This window comes from Seriola lalandi, unplaced genomic scaffold (assembly GCF_002814215.2).
Source record: "Seriola lalandi dorsalis isolate HSWRI2012SDOR001 ecotype SW California unplaced genomic scaffold, Sedor1 jcf7180002052469, whole genome shotgun sequence".
NCBI lineage: Eukaryota > Metazoa > Chordata > Actinopteri > Carangiformes > Carangidae > Seriola > Seriola lalandi.
The window spans coordinates 40,655-58,637 of NW_019523022.1; the positions used below are offsets into that span (position 1 = coordinate 40,655).

Below are 17,983 nucleotides of genomic sequence, written 5' to 3' on the forward strand. Positions count from 1 at the left end.
TTTCTGAGGTAGCAAATGGAGAATGTTTTTCTAATCATCAGCTCTCAAATGGTGTAACAACACAGGTAAATTCATACAGGCACACTTTGTGTAAATAGTGCTACTTTTTCACAATTTAAAGGAGCAGTCCGGCTATTTAGTATTGCACTTCCATAAAGGTAAGGGACAACAGAAGAGTTGTCAAAGAAATAGCCAAGAGATCTAACTTTTGGTTCCTAGTATGGGTCCAGTTCCAAAAACACTGGATCCTACACTTCCCATAATGAAACTCAACAGCATCACTCACCAAAGTCACCACATCTTTCAAACTCTATCGCCCCATTTTGAAAAAAATGTGTAGTCTACAAACCAAACAAAAATAACGTCACTTTTCACAAATGTCTGCACCCCAGGTACACCCACATAGGTGTTTGCACTTCTTTTGGCTTATTAGAAGTAATTTATATGTGGGTATGTGGGAGTGTACAGACTGTGGTTGACTGACATTCCCCTCAATATCCTGTTAGCTTTGTTGAGCCTTTAGGGTGGGAAATATTAGACCTTTATCACAGGACTTTTTCACAGAGGACGCTTTGACAAATACAGGTGTGATAAATAATACAATTGATGAAGGCTGAACTCCATTAAGCTGCCTCAGTTTAAGGGCCCTGTTGTTGTGCATGCTGGTTCACTGTCACACTGTCATGGCTCACTGGGACACGTAGTAGAGTCATTGTTAATGTTACGCCTGTGCTTTTCAAACTGTGACAAGTCAAAATGCCTGCTGTGAAAATCACTCACACAACTGTGAGTTTGGTGACATCATGTTATCTACAGTATAGCTCCACATGACCTTAGTCTGAAGTCTAATCAGCAGCAGTTTATGAAAACTCCTGTAGGGCTGTGCAGGGCCTTGCAATGCAACAAAATGAGAAGAAACACAAACAATCATCAATATGAGGTTACACTGTGTTCTTCTTCTGTTTTGTACAGCGCCAAGCTCTGCACAGCTCGGACTTGAAGCTGTCAAGTAGTCACTGTGCCTCAAACACTGACTGATGTAAACCTGCTGCAATGCGCCCACACCAACATTCAGTCATACTCTGTTTATGAATATGTATCACAAAATTCTGGGCATAAAGAAATGTGCGATAGAAATTGGAAAGGCAATAACCACTGCACTGATATACAGTATATATATATATATATATATATATATATATATATATATATATATATATATAAAAATACCGCTGGTCTTATTTTAAATCCTCATCTCTATATAGCCTGTCTGAAGAACACACATTACTATTCCCAGATCCCCCCTCTGTACCAGATGAAACACACCCTAATTGGTGGAGTAAGGGGCGCTCATTAAAAGTGACAGGTATGATCTCGCTACCCGGAAGCCTTGAGGCCACAGTGGCCAATCAGAGGGGCTAAATGTTCAACTGAAGAGCAGCTATAACTGCTGTGAACCCACGCTGGAGTATTGTGGCAAGCAGATGAGTGACCAGGCAGTCACCCCCCCCCCCCCCCCCCAATCCTTTGATATCTTATAACTGTTGCCATGGACACAGAGGATGAAAACACCTCTATGATTAATTATGAACAATATGTTCCCTCTTTCACACTCACTCACAACAAAGGTTGGGAGCAACGTGTTATATTTACAGTAAGAGCATTTTCTGTGCAGCCTGTAGTCTTCTCTGCTGTGTTTTCAGGCTTGTTGTGATCTTATGATCATGCAGCGCTCTACACTTGGATTCTGCAGCTTTAGATATATTCTGAAAGGATAAAGGAAATAAGAGTAGACTGCATAAAGAAGCAGTATAAGCAACCCTATCATTACAGCAGGGTTTACCACTCAGCTCCATATGCGATACCGTATATCATTTAGGATAGTCAGACAAGATTCTGAATTTGCCGTCGTGTACAATACAAGCGAGTCCACCTCTGCAACAGTAAATTATTAAATGCTGGAACTTCACTCGCCCACATACAGTAAGCTGACATTACCTTTCATTATTCTGTTTCTTTCAGTCACATTCTCCTTCATTCCTTTCTGTGAATGTGGTTTTAACTATACGACAATCCTGTCAGTTTGAAACGCTTCAAATTCTCATTTTGGTGACATTTATCTTCATGTCTGACACTTAAGGAGTAAATTCTGAGAAAATCTCTAATAAAAAAAACTGTCTGCATTCTGTCTGTGCCTAAACCTTTGCATTTACACTGATACTGAGTGAGCATATGCAGCACTCTTGCACAGGACATAGTGTATAGTCTGTATTATGCATTCCTATAGAGTACTCAGTCATTTATGTTAATCCAAAAAGTAATGAGTTGGGAAAAAAAAGCAAAACCTCTCAGTGTCATTTGATTCACAATTTGGCTCCACGCTGATTTATAGCAACAATTTTTGACTGGATCGGCCTAAAATATTGTACAGTCATTTCTGGTCTCCAGAGGGAGAGTCCTAATGAGTCCTAATTGCTCAACAACTATAGAAGGGATTGTCATGAAATTTTGTAGACATTCACATTCCCCTCAGGATGAATTGTAAGCACTTTGATGATCCCACTGATTGTTCATTTATTGTTATCATCAGATCAAATATTGTCTTACTTTGTCGAGTGCTTACACACACACACGACGTGTAAATGTGTGTGACAGCCTGGAGGAAACAGCACCTCTGATAAGAAACTCGATCTTGTCCAATTCACTGACATTGTTGCCTACATACCCCCCACCTACCACCAACACCACTCCCAACCCAGTCTCAATTTACTTTTTGCAATTGGGCTGTCCATCCCTGTTTTCATTTCCATCCCGCTCTGTTTCTCGTATGTCACTTTCTCTGCATGCTCCAATGTTTCTCCATTCATCTCAGTCTAATTTATAGGACGTGTCAAATGAAATGCCGCGGGCGTGGACATACTGACATTAATTGAGTAAGAATATTTCATACACTCACAATGTAAATGATTGTGGCAGCCACAAACCATGCTTTGATAGTTTTTGTTGGTCATGTTTCCTGTGTTATTAATTGTTGTCGCATTAATGCTATGAACATTTATTATTCCAGAATACTACCATTACATTAAATTTAATCACTCAAAAACATAACAGCAGAGAGGGAATCAAACACTCCTCCTCCTCTCTTGAAATTGACTGGCAGTCTGGACAGGTATGAGAATCTTTATCCACTTAATTAAATGAAATCTCATTTTGTTTCAAGCTCATCTAATATAACTGCAATTATCTCCCCAGTTTCTGCTGTGGAGGACCAGATGGTGCAGAGATAATGAACTGCACACTTGTCAAGTAAGCTGCCTCTTGTCCTTGAAAATAGACGGTGTCGTTCTGGGAGATAGTGCTCACCCCTCGATTAAAAACTTTTCTGCTGAGATGGATTGTTTCTTTTACTTTCCAGCAACAGAAGCTCAAACTTCTGTTGCTCTGGTGCCGGTATGCCCAAATGTGTAGTGTTACAAGTGGCAAAACATCAGCTGGGAGTGTATTCATTGTATCTATTAATTAGAAATCATGTATTTGTGGAGGACAAAAAAATCTGTCAATTGATTGTATTCGAGCAGAGTTGCCCTGACACAAAGCCCCAAACTGTTTATAGCATAACGATGCAGGTCAGTGCCACCAAAAGGCTTTCAGCTAAACATGTCTCACCTGCTGCTCACTAGAACCACGCAGTTACAAATAAAAACGTTCACTGGTCTCATCTATTGGGACCACTTTTTTCCACAATACAAACAAGGAAATCTATTTGGCTTCATTCCAGTTGGTTTCTAAGTCGGATGCTTTGAGACAGAAAGCCATTCAAATGTACAGTGGCCGTGAAGTGAAACTGCTCCGATGCCGAAACTGTAGCTAAAGAAAACAACTGGACTTAGTGCTGTTTCTGTTTTTGTACATATTTTGTTCTTACCAGATAATATTTTAGTTACGTGACTTTTCCGTGGATTACTTTACTTTGTCTCCTTGATTTTGGCGTCAGTGTTTATTGAGGCACCTTGTCACTCCTGAGAGAGACTCCTTAAAGCAGAGGAGTTACAAGCTGATGCACATGGGCACACACAGACACCGCCAAAGAGAAATGGGTGTTTATTTATATATATATTTTACAAAGGGCTCACAATAATGAAGAAAATACACCATTCCCTACAGAAATAATGTTTTTGTCATCTGTCTGTGTGTGCACCTGTGTGCCTGTGCACATCAGCATACTTGTTAAAATTCAGCTGTTTTGTCGCTCTAAATTCAAAATCTGCTTTCAGCTTCCCTCCAACTCTAAGCCGGCAAAGAAAATATTCTGGTTAGATCATCATTTATTCAGTGCACTCAGAGATGGGAAAGCACCTCCCTGGAGCAGCCCTGAATCTTGAAAACTGGTGAAGTTTTGAGCACTAAAAATATTCCAGCTAGTTTCAAGCCCATAGGCCACTGCTACTCCTCTTCTACTTATCGGTGGTCAAGTGATCAATAAAGCAGCAGCTGAAATATGACCTGGAGAAGTGGATCACCTTGATGCATCAGTTTGTGTTTTGAGAGTCTTTTACTCTCCGGTGGAGTGCAGGATATGAATCCTGCTACAGGGTATGATGTATATTAGTTTAAAAAACCTCACCCTGTTAGTGATATGCTCTCAAATAACAGATACGCCTTACTCGAGCCTGCTAACTTCCCAAACCTGATTACCGAGGGAAGTTCTGAGGAAGTGATCTCACTGTGGTCTCTTCCTACTCTCTTTAGGTCAGCCACAACATGCCCTCGAAGTCAGAATCCGGATGAGGCTGGTGAGGTTTTCAGTGGAGAAGCTACAAGAGCAAAAATGCAGATACTGAACGGATCAGTGAAATGTTCACTGACAATGGATTTTCTTTTGTTCTCTGCAAATTTTTTGGGATCAACAATCATTCATGAAACATAACGCTGCCACCACTTGAGGCAGCAGCAGTATGTACACAACAAAAAAAGTCATCTGGTGTTGCGTAATAGCAAGACTCGCATTAAAAAAAGAAGTCAGACTGTGCACTTACTACCCTGTAGTGCTGCAGCAGCTGGAGAAGGAATATTCTTGCACTCATTATGTTTGAATAATAATTCCCTTTGCTTTGTCGGCATAAGTTCAAATCTCTTAACATCTTGTGTGTAAACCAAACAAACACACATTCAAAATCTAAACCTTACCACACTCTCTCTCTCTCTCCATCTTAAACACACATTTTGACACGGACACAAACACATGCACAGTAGCTACAATATATCCACAGGCCCATACTCAGTGAACCCAGTGGCCACATCCAGTGCTTGCAGGGCTTTCTATTCTTTGCTCCAGTCATGTCTAACTAGTGAGAGGGAAGCCCTGGTGTACTGCAGCTAAAAGCCAAGTCCTACCACAGAATGAATAATGAATACAGATTCCCCATCCAGTCTATCCGCACACTATTTCAAAGGCGTCCTGCTAATCCATGCATAAAGCAACAAGACACACAACTCTATGCTAATGGCCCTCAATTCCAGGGGCTGGACTGAGCTTACTGAACCATGCAAGTGTTCCAGTGCAGAGGATGAAGACGTCAGATGAAGAGGGTGTGAAGAGGAATTGCAACAATGTTTGGGGCAGTGGATGGGCGGCTAGGCAAACAGTGCATGTACACTTGGGCACCAGCAGAATGCAATACACCCACACACATTATACACACAGTCTCAGGGACTACTGGAAGCACAATTTGTCCCAAGGGAAGCCTGGACATGTTATTGATGCTGAGTGACGCTAACGACCTCCCAAGCGCTACAGGAGCATCGGGTGAGGCTGTCACAAGAGATCACATATCAGCGCCAGCCACTCAGTTGTATACCAGTTAATATAGCGAGGCCTCAGGAATAATAAAATACACTAGTGTAAACATTTCTGACACATTTCTCCCTTTTGTCTACTTTTCTGTCTTATATTTCACCAGTGACACTACAAAAAAAAAGCAATATTTCTGCAGGGACTTTGTGTGTGTGTGTGTGTGTGTGTGTGTGTGTGTGTGTGTGTGTGTGTGTGAGACGATGCAACTGGCCAAAAGAGTACAGTCATTTAGCCATTTTCCTGATTACACTGAAAACAAAAGCCATGGTTATCAGCAAAGGAAGCAGCTCCCTGCTTGTGAGTCGATCAAAGGAAAAATGTGCTTTCTCCTTAAAAGCAAGAGAGCAAAGAACAAAAAAGAAAAAAAAAACTTTAGTCAAGCCTCCCCTGGGAAGGTGGGGAGGTGTTTGAGGCGCTTTCTCTTTTGTTTTTCTTATTACATTCCCTGACTTCATCCCCTACCTCTGTTGTGTCTCTTTTGCTTCTGTTCTGAAGGATTACTTCCAACACTTCTGTCTTGATCCCTCAGCCCTCGTCTCTTTCTCATTTCCACCCTCTGCTCCCTTATATGACTCTATGCATTTGAATCCATCATAATGCTGGTTTTTCTCAGTGTGACAGGAGCCTATGGGAATCCTATTACGAAGATTTCCCAGAATCTCACAGCAGCCACAGTGAAAAGAGACTGACCAACCAGTACCACAAGGGCTCGACTGCAATCCGTTTGGATTTTAAAAGGCTACTCAGCTCTGTGCTGTTGTTCAGGATAATGTAATTTACTGGACTTAAATTGGAATGGTAAAAAGTTCATATCCAATAAACTTTTTTCCAAGTTTAAAAGAGTTCTAGCGCAGAAAAGCTATTTAAGGGAGCAGCTCTTTCTAACTCCAGCAGTGGAGAGTGGACTGTCTAGTTTAATTACAACAGAGCAAGTGTTCAGTGTCATGCATGGTTGGAGGTCGCTACCTCTGCCTCTCAGACCCTGATAGCACATCATCGAAAAGCAGAGGAGCATTAGGAGACACTCGGCAGGACATTAGCCATTTACAAGTGAGAACCAGCTACCAGTTTTTGGATCAGGCGCCTGGTAGAGAGAATACCATTAAGGCGAAGCCTTCACCAGGTTCGAGTGCGGTCTGGACCCTTTGCTTCATGTCATCCTCTCTCCTCAACTTTCCTGTCTCTCTCTCTCACTACAGCTATCACAATAAAGGAAAAAATGCCCCCCAAAAAACTTTTAACAGTAATGAGGAGATAAGACATGATCCTTGGATGGCTCAGTTGTTAGCACTGCCGCTTTACAATAAGGTTTCTTATGTTATCCCAGGGTGTCTCCATCCCATTTTCTCAAGGCAGTTGATGTGAATGGAGATGTGAAATCTTACTGTGCTCTCATGTCTGAAATAACATACATTTTCTGTAAGTTTCATTATGCAATCACTTCAATCTGAGTGCACACATGCTGTGGATTCAAAATAATAATAAAAATAGAAATTCTGTCTTGTAATTACTAACTTTCCACCTCAGTTCATTAACAAATCCCGCAGCTTGTGAAATCAGTGTTTTGTTATCTGCAGTAGAGACGGTTGGAGAAGGTTGTGGTTTCTATCAAGTTAAGAGATAATTGCTGATTGGTCATTATCCAGGTGGGTTAGTGTTTGAGAGAGGAAATGGAGATTCTGACCTCATTAAAGTGGGCTGCCTCCTCACAGTTCTCTGCCACATGGCTGTAGAAGGACAGACCTGAAAGGTAAGGAGGAAACTAGTGGTTAGAAACAATTTGTTCTAACATTGGGGTACAGCCAGGTCACCAGTCTATCACAGGGCTGACAGAGAGACAAACAACCATTCAGGCTCAATTAAGAGTCAACAATGAACCTAATCTGCACGTCTTGGGATTGTAGGAGAAAGGCAATGGGAGAACATGCAAACTCCAAACAGAAAGACATTGGTTGGCCGAACAGTTCAAGCCCAGCACCTTCCTGCTGTGAAGCAACAGTGCTAGCCACTTTTCCGCCGTGCCACTCGTGGGCCAATATTGACACTGTGATTGTTGTCATTTCAGCTTGACTGTGTGGACACACAGCACAAGGCATTTATATAGTCCCAGTTGCAGAAAGTAACTAAGTACATTTACTCAAATACAACTTATGTACAATTTTAAGGTACTTTACTTATATTATTATTATTTCCATTTTATACTGTTTTAGCTACTTTTCACAATAAGATCAGATCTGAATTATATTTCTGTTCTTTACTCGTCTTGTCTCCTACGCCTTATTGGCCAGCTGCATGAACAATGTACACTCATGTTTTGTTGATGAATTATCTTCTCTGTTTAATGATTAAGAAAAAAAAACATAGTTAAAAGTAGGCTTGTGAATGAAGGACCTGTAATGGAGTATTTTTACATTGCATTATTTGTACTTTCTACTTGAGTAAAGGATCTGAACACTGTTTCCACCACTGTCAACTACAGGTTTAATACATGAATGTATCAATTCTCTATTACTGTCTTCAATCAGTTTACATTTGTCACCCTAATGACCAGTGGAAAGATAAATGAATGACTTATAAGCATGGCACGATAGGCTGGTTGGAGCCACGGGAGACAGAAAAGAAATGCAGACAATTAACCGTCTACAATGTGACTCACTATGCGACAGAAGAGAAACAGGGAGATTAAAAAAAAAAATACTTCAGCAGAATCAAAGAAACATTAAAGAAATGTGATTTTTGCCAGTGTTACAGAGTAAAGAATGTACAGATTTCCACATGGTCTTCTTAAAAGTCTGTGAAATGTGTTGGTGCAGTGTATGTTGAAGGTTATACACAGAGCAGAGAGCTGCTCGCTGTACAGTAACCTCACTCACTCATGTGCACACCAGCCTTTGTTCACCTGGCTGCTTTGTGATGCTCATGAATGGTGCCGGATCGCTGTGCACATCCTGCTTTGTTGAGGTAGTTTGCTTTGTGCATTTCACGCTTTGTGTGGGTGTTGATGTCTGTTTGGTTGCAGGTGGACAGCTGATGTGTACTGACGCAAATTTAAACATATACACACACACACACACACACACACACACACACACACACACACACACACACACACACACACACACAAACACACACATGCACAGAGACCTACAAAGTTAATTACAGCTCCTGTCAGTTTGGCTGTAATAATAACTTTGAATGGGAATAAACAGATTCTACCTGGCATATCATTAGTATCATTATAAGGGCTGCAAGAATCTTATCACTCATTCACAGAGAACACAGCCTTTGAGTTTAGAAAGAAAAAGACACACAAACATGCAAAAGCAAAACCTAACATACATTACTCATGAGTATAATTTTACCAATATAAGGAGCCCATTTTGGTTCCAGTTCATAATCTCTGTCACACTCTGCTCCACTCGCTGCAACCTCATAAAACCCACAACCTTTAAAATATATTTTCAGAAAATAAACACCACTTAAATGTCAGAGAGGGAGAGAGACAATATTCCTCCTACATTATTCAAAACACAGGCATTGCTGTCATACCGGCATTTTCATCTAACTAGAGACGTGGGTTTGGGAAAGTAGATCATGTGAAGCTTACGTAAGGTGCTCCTACACCAAACTAAAACAACATTGTGCTAATCAGGTTGGCTTTTGGCCTTGGTGGAAATAAAGTGATAGAGAGCAGAGTGAAGAGAGAGAACCATCCTGTGGTGGAGGGAAGAAAAGGAACAGCGAGTACATTTTTTTTTTTATTTCGAGCAGACCGACTGAGATGAAAGGAGTGACTGAAAAGGACTGAGAACGAATGAAAAACTCAAACTAAAGGAATGAAAAGGGCACAGAGCTGCTCCTCCGCTTTTCTCCAGCTTTACCTGGAGCTAGGAGGGATAAAACTGAAAAATGTAATGACCAGAAAAGTGGATAATATTATGCAAGTCTGCCCTAACGTTCAGGGGTGCAATTGGATTCTCCGTTCCCATCTCTCAGCATCTTAGCATCTCATCTTTGTCGTTCCATACTGTGATTTCATATTATGTAATTTCCTGAGCCGAACAATAAATGGTTTACATCCCACATAGGTGCCTCAATTTAAACTAAACCCACAGTAAATGTCTGTTCCAGCAGAGAGCACATAGAAAAGAGCGCTTCAGGGAGGAAAATGAATTGCGTGTTTGCACGATACAGTAGAATGCACAGAGCTCCATTTCAGTCAAAGAAATAGGAAAGATTCACAGTTTAAAAAGTGACAAACAAGCTGTCCATGTGGCAGTGTGGATATCAAATGTCTGTTGTTTAGGAAGAGTGCTGATATAAGTGGTAAAAAGAGTTGGACAGGGAGAGGAATAGTTAATCTGGCAAGCTGCAATTGAATATCTTAAAAAGTGACTGTGACACTGTGTCACCAAAGTGGAAATAATTCCATAATTTCTCAATTAATTCTGACGTACAGCGTGTCACTTTAAACTGTGCTTGTGACCCTGCGGGCTACAGTGCAGAGGCCCTGCGTATAAGCATCAAGAGCGAGAGCCAGCTGCAGATAACAGCGAGGATTCATCAAAGACATGTCATGAAATCAAATAAGTTTTGACGCATTGCCTTTGAAGATGATTTGCTTTATTCAGATATATCAGATAAGGTTTTTTCTCAAAATACTGGACGTTTGATTCAGGATTATGTGCATTGTTAGACACCATTAGGTCTCTTTTTCTGTCAGACAAGACATGTGGAGCATACACGACATCTCCCAGCAGTCTCTCAAGGGGTCGTTTATGGTTTGACGTGCTCTGGGGAGGGGATGGGGCTTCCTGGCAGACCCCTTCCTCTACAGACAGGAAGTTTTTTGAGCCAAAAGCACTCAGGAGCTCTACTGACAGCCTGTAGGGAAAAGTATGACTCAAAGGTCCACAGCAGTGGCAGTGGAAGAGACTGGGGATGCGAGACTGATGCCCTATTGTAAAAAGAGGAACTGCCACACAATATGCATCAATTTTGGAATCAGGCAGTAATAAAAATAAAGATTACGCTGTCCTCAATAAATTGCATATTTTAAATACAATGAAGTATAAGAAACAGATGAAGATGGACAGGGGAGTAAAAAAGAATAAACTTACCACTGGGGCAAAGTGATTGCTCATAGATGTAATTGAAGACATTAGTCTTCTCTAACCACTTAAATGGAAAGTTATACATGTTCAGAATTTTTTTAAATGAAACTAATAAAGTGGGTGTCATGGTGAAGCAGTGTACGATAGGTTTGATCCCTACTCAAATCTCTCTCTCGCCCACCTTTCCTGTGACTCTCTGCTCTCTGTTATCTAATGATCAATAAATATCAAAATGTATAATACTTACTTTACATCTGACCACTCAGATCAAGTGATTTCATTTTTTTTTTAAATTCAATCTCATGTCTTCAACCTCTGGGTTACTTACAATCTCCTATAAATAAAGAAGCCCTTTCATAATGATTTCAGATATTTGAAATACATCTTAAATATCAAAGGCTGGAGTCAGGCTAATGTGAAATATCGAGCCCGTACATACTAGCCATGGAAAGGCGATGAATCGTTATTTGGAAAGGACAATGTCTGAAGAACACAATAAAACAAAGCAATTCAGTGATCTGTGGAGAGGTATTTATGAAGCCTTGTAAGAACTTGTGGGGAGAGGGTTGAGGTAAATGTTATGAGGGTCTTATCTACATACCACAGTCAGATTAAATGCTTCCATGTAAATGAAGAACATTAAGTAACTTTAAAAATGGAGAAACTGCTTGATATCTAATAAGAGAGCCCAACATGTTGTCACACACAATATTTTATGTCAGTGACAGATACAAACTTATACCTATAGTTAATATTATGGGGGGTATTGTATTATTGTTTCAATATGATTTTCAAATGCGGAGAGTTGTTAAACTGTATCTCAGTCAATGTGAATGTGAACAAGAATCTGTAAGCGTAGTCTGATTTAATGCGTAAAGGATATTTGCAAATGTGTATTTAGATTTGCAAGTGTACTGAGATTTGTGAATATGTAAAAATGTTAATGTGTATGAGATGTATAAATGCTTTATACTATATTCTTTATATTTGTCATATGAAATGACTGTGAAAACAACGTGATAGCGTGAAAGTGATTGCTCATACTGATGAACCTACAGGGAAATATCACCTGACTCTGCAACTCTCCTCGGCTTTATTGAGCTTTAATAGAAAGTTTCTGTTAATTAACCGGCAATGTTAAACCAGGGAGTTCGTTTAAAAACACTTACCGTTGTTCTGCAGGTATTCCTACAGTCTCCAGTGGCTCTTCTAACCACCTGGATAATAGGATACTTCGACCTCTAAACGGGTTTCCGCCCATTTCCAAACTTACGCCGGTGATTCAGAATCATAATAAAGATGGCGGCCGGCCGGTGTTACACAAATTATGACCCACGCTAAATACAAAACAGTTTTGTAAATACCTAGCTATTGAAATTAAGTATGTTTTAAAGAATGTAAGTTGTATGTAAATTAAGTAAAACAAGAGAAAACAAACCATCAATCAAAAAAATAAATAAATAAAGTGACAATATGGCTGGAATTCCCATTAAGGTCACAGAATCTGATGGGTCACAGAATAAGGTGTAACACCAGGAAGTCACCGGGAAGAACTTGGGAAACAGGTATACAAAGTCTTTTTTTATCATGCATCGGACAGACTATTTTAAAATGATTTAAAGAAATATACCGCCTGGACATCAGTGTGTTTTTAACCGGACGCCTCGTTTCAGGGTTTTCAAATACAAACAGGTAAATTTTGTAGCGAGAAGAGAGGTGGATGGTTAGCTATCTCTGAGGCTAGCCCAGCACCAGCAGACGCAGATATAAACCAGCTGGTGAATATAGTGAAGCATTTATCAGATATAAAGACAAATATTTTCCTCAGGAGTTCGTAGAGACTAAAAACAGAGCTAAAGAAGAGTAAATATTGGACGGGCTTACTTCAAATGAATGATAATGTTGCTCCATACTTGCCGAATGTGTAAATTAGCAGCTGTTTGCTAACAAGTTCGCCATATTAATTCAAAAGTTGATGATATGTCATGTGAAGTATGATTTTAAATTAAAAATAAACCTTTACAGTGACAGTGCATCATACATTTGCATTCAGGTCACATAGTCTGATGGGTTACATATTACAGTCTAACATCAGTTTAACTGGTAAGTGTGTACTGCATCTTAAAGAAATTGACAAACTGTTTATGGTAACCACTGTTTGCAAATGTTGTTTTTTATGGTTGTAAGCTGTCATCTGTCCTGTAACTAGAAAAAGATCTGATGTGCACCCTCATATAATGTCATATAAGTAAACACCAGTGAACGTCACTTGTGTCTTGAAGTTAGCAGGTTTTGAAATAGCACTGACTGAATCAGATACTGCAGGGCAGAAATTTGGGTTGAAAGGATCACATGCACCCATACCGTTACTTAGGCTATTTGAAATGATAAAGAGATGAATTGCTGCAACTGTGCTGACCACAGTTGGGCCACCGGTCGGGAAGAGGAGACGATCAAATCTGTGACATGGATGACACACTTCATGTAATATCAAAACCCTGGTGAGCTCATTGCAGCACAGAGCACAACACTGAAATGCATCCCTTACTCAGTGCACACCCAGATGCACACACACACAGACCAGAGGAGAGAGTGAGAAAGGGGGGAAGGGGATGGTGGTCCTACAAAACCCTGACACTGAAAACAGGAGTCTAATCAGAGATCAGCTGGGACTGAACACATGTCATCTGTCATCGAGTGGACTGATCGCTGTCCGAGGTGCTGAAACGTACTCGCACACACCTCTGTGCCTCACTCGCCCTCTCTATCTCCTCTTTCTCTCTCTCTCTCTCTCTCTCTATCTCTCTCTGTCTCTCTCTGTCACAGACACTCTCACAAAGAAACATAGGATGTCAATGAATGAATGCACAGAACTCTTTTCAACTGCCCCCCCACCACCCCACCACCACAGTGATTCCTGTTTCCTGTAAAGAGCAGGACAGGGGCTGTGGTAATGACCCTGTCTGAACTAGTGGACTGGCAATTACCCCGATGGTATGACAAAGAAGACACCCAAGCCCCCGCCCTCAACACCCTCTTCAGCAATCAATGTCATCAATGCTTAGTCTATAGTAACCAATTGGCCTCTTGCCCTTCTTGCTTTATGAGTAGAAAGTAAACCATTAAACAATGAGAGGAAACATCAAGTGAAGACAGTAATGAGAAATCACTGTGATGTCATGGTATTCCCAGATATACACACAGTTATACCTCCTCTTTTTTCTCTTGTATGGTTACAATAAATAGCCAATAATATTCAAATAATATTCTTACAAAGGCTTAGAGTTTCTGTGAACACTGGGAGTGTCCTCTTAAACATCAAACATGAAGAAATCACTGTAATGTCACTGTATTCCCAAGGAGTTACACTTGTTTGTGTGTGAGTGTGTATTTTTGTACATGAAAGTCCTATGCAGTCTTAGGGATTTTTGTGTATCCTATCATTTTAAGGAGAGATTAATTATTTTTTATACATTTATTTTATCAGTTCTATCATAAATATGTTTGTTAGTGCGGGAAAAGCACGAATCCTTTGTCCAGTTTGCTTCTTTGGATAAAATAAAGGCGCATTGGTACATAAGAGCGCAGCGCTGATCCAAGAGGGGTTCCCCCAACTTTTTACGCAAGCAGGACGGCTGACTTATCTCCCATCATCCTGTCTGACACAAATCAAACCCGGGCAAACCCCGCAGCGTGCTTCGGTTTCAAGACATCTACAGAAATCCAGCAGATAAAGATGTCCTACCTCTGAATGTAACTTTGGCGATCCGGTCACCTTTTCCCCGAAGATGAGCCACCGTCTTCAGGTGAACCATTAGAGCCATCATTGGTCCACGCTGACAGGGGAGTATTTTCTACTCCACACAGATGAAACTTGAACCGAGCAATCTGTGTTCAACGGTCTTTAGGTGAGCCTCTCCTTGCGTCTGGATTCGCTGGACCCAAAAATGGTTTTCCATACGGGCAGCATGGAAAATACTTTACACTTTGTCACCAAACAGCAACAAAATGAGCGAATTAATGGCAGGCTGCAGTGAACATTTTCCTCCCGCTCTGTGCTCCGTGGCTCTGCTGGGTCTATCGCGCATCTCTGAGCTGGCACTTTGGTTTTTACTCTGCTCATTGTGCAGCAGGGGCGGGGGGTTTCAGCTACAGCGAGGGGATGGTGGATGCTCTAATTTTGAAAGATCAAACCAACCCTGGGATTTGAAGGAAATTCACTGCCTCCTTTTTTCCCAGTTAAAAATCTTCTATATAGGCAGGCACTACAATAAGTATGCCTTACCGTAATATATTCATATTCATTAAGACTATTCCAAAAAAGTGCAAAGGATGATTTCCATCTTCCCTACCAACACAGATTTACATTTTTTAATACAATAGGCTTCTAAATGCAGATTTTAAATGGTAACTGACCGTTTAATTCTTTGTCATGTCCCATTTTAAGTATCATTTAATATTACTATGAAGACTAATTAAATGTGTTGTATAGATTTTATCATTTTTAGGCCAGATGCTGTGTAAAACACAGTTGCCAGGCAACTCCTTTTACCCTTCTGGTTTTGGGTGATGATGACCGAGGTCAGGGGTCAGATGAAATCATCTTGGCCAAGTTGGTCCCTGTCTAGTGCAGAGCAGTGGCCCTCCTTTTATCTTTAGTAACAAACAACAGGAACCCCAGTACCCTTTACCTGCTGGCTGCACTGTAATTCATGCATTCATGTTCCAAGGATAAACCAGCAGGTAGCAGCTGTGCCAGGGGTTTTTGAAACAGTGTCCAGGTGCCTGTCACCTCCTTTTTTTCTACAAGAGAAAAAATGAAGAATAATTGATTCACCAGATGTTATATTTCCATTGATGGCGGCGGCTCTGTGATGTTTCTGGTCCTCAACGTTTCAGCAGTGACACACTCAGTTAGAGTGTGAGCATGCTAAGATATGGACACTGACTGTCAGAAAAGAGTCAGATCATCCCCTAAGCATAGCTTCCACACAAAAAATATATATATTTTCTGGCAACGTAGCATAGTCTGACGCTTTAACACGGACGTTTCCACAACTGTGTCACTGTAGTGTGTGTGTGTGTGTGTAGTGTGTAGTTAATCTCAGTGGGTTACATTTTGTAGAAAAATCTACACAGAAGCCCTGAATTAATAAACTTCCTTTGAAGCTTGGTGTTTCTGTTTACTGGACTGGGCTATTTTAAAAAAAAATCTAAGGCAGTTAAATTTAATTGTTTTTTTTTCTTTCCCTCAGCTCTCCTAGAACATTGGGGAACACTGCAAAGACAATGGTTGACAAGAGTGGGTTCACTAATTCATCATCTCTGTATATGAGAGCTGCAGATACCCAAAGGAGTAGCCCCAACAGACAAAAAGATATAAATAGCCTAACAGCATAATGCAATGCCTTTAGTGTACAGGAATGAGTAAGTAAGACTGATAGAACTGGATCACACTGCTGCTTTAAAACCATTCATATGAACTCAGCTGGACAGTCAGCCTAACTTCGTATAGTATAACAGATGAGGTGTCCTATTTCATGACAAGCATCTTGTCTCTTCACTCTTTGGAATTAAAGCAGGGTCTGACTTAAATGACCTCAAGCATGTGTATAACAAGACAGGACACCTTGTACTGTATATACTGAGCTGGCGTAGGTGTTATCTCAGGAGCAATACAACCCTCTCTTTTCCCCTCGCTCTCCCTGTGTGTGTGTGAATGAGTGACATTGTCTATGCACATTTGCAGGTTTGCAGGGAGAGAGTGAAAGAGACAACTATCTGCTTTGACAAGATTTTTATTTTTTGGGGGGTTTTTTTTTTTTTTAGTTTAAAAATGTGTTACGCTTTTTGCTGACTCATGCACTCTCTGAAGATGCTGCAGTAGTGTTTGTGTGTGTGTGTGTGTGTGTGTGTGTGTGTGTGTGTGTGTGTGTGTGTGTGTGTGCGTGTGTGGTATATGTGTGCTTGAGAGAGAGAGAGAGAGAGTGGCTGCTGGAGACTCAATCAGCACCAGTAATGAGTTTATGGAGTTGAGGTTTTAAGAGCAGGGATCATATAAAAAACACACTTCAGTTAAATCATTGTCCCCTGGGGGGCCATGAAAATGGCCAGTAACACATGTATTGATTTTGTGGCAAATTTGGCTGATACATATGATAATTCCACAAAGAGCAGACAACGTTACAGAAATTATCGGCGATTCTTCAGTCACTTCAGTATGATAATTTCAATTCCTATATTTAAGCCATAATTTCCCATATCTGTTTTTTCTTTCTTCCAGATGAACAAGTGATGACTGAAATCTTTCTTCAGTGCAGATAAAGGGCCGAGCCAACAGAGGGAGATGTTGGTCTGGAGTAAAACCACCTGCAGACAAGCAAATACAGAAGTCATTACTTCTGGAGCCTATGCAGACACAGATATATATAATTAATCAATATGGTAAGCCCATTACTTACCATATTCATATACAGTACATTCGCAGATCTATATATGCTACAGTTCTTCTCGTTGGAATGAGAATATTACTCCTAGATTAACCTCTGAGCTATGAAGACTCTCAGTAATTGCCCATCTGTCACGTCGCTGCTGGTCTTATGGGAGGTTTGCTGTTATAATAGAAAGGTCAAGAGGTTTCAAGGCAAAACCCAGAGGATCTGAAGAGCTCCCATCTGGAAAAAAGGGGGGAAAAAATTTGCTGCAAAGTTGTACTGAAGAAAATTCCCAGTGTGCGATAGTCTCCAAGGGAAAAGGAACCACAATAAAGAGGAAGCAACCATGTTCAATTTAAATTTCTACAGTATTTTGAAACTTAACAAATGTGATGGGTACAAAACCATGTGCTGTTACTTATATACATATGGCAGAATGTATCATGTATTATTTACACAGTGTGAATTGTTCACAGCCTTATAGGAGCACAAAATAAGGCAAAAACATACAATTAATATACAGATTGATGCACCATATTAGGCAGATACTATTACGCAACCATCTTAACTCCATTATGTAA

General features: G+C 40.5%; 1 protein-coding gene across 1 annotated transcript in view; it reads right to left on the bottom strand.

The window, feature by feature from the left end:
* Window positions 1-15,024, bottom strand: part of otofa (otoferlin a) — a gene marked incomplete at its 3' end in the record, with an annotated part of 53,295 nt that extends 38,271 nt beyond the window's left edge. The window contains exons 1-2 of the mRNA XM_023400444.2: window positions 14,714-15,024; window positions 7,539-7,597 (exon numbers count right to left, since the gene is read on the bottom strand). Of these exons, the coding sequence (XP_023256212.2) occupies window positions 7,539-7,597; window positions 14,714-14,795 (141 nt within the window). The remainder of the gene's footprint in view (window positions 1-7,538; window positions 7,598-14,713) is intronic.
* Window positions 15,025-17,983: the final 2,959 nt, after the last annotated feature.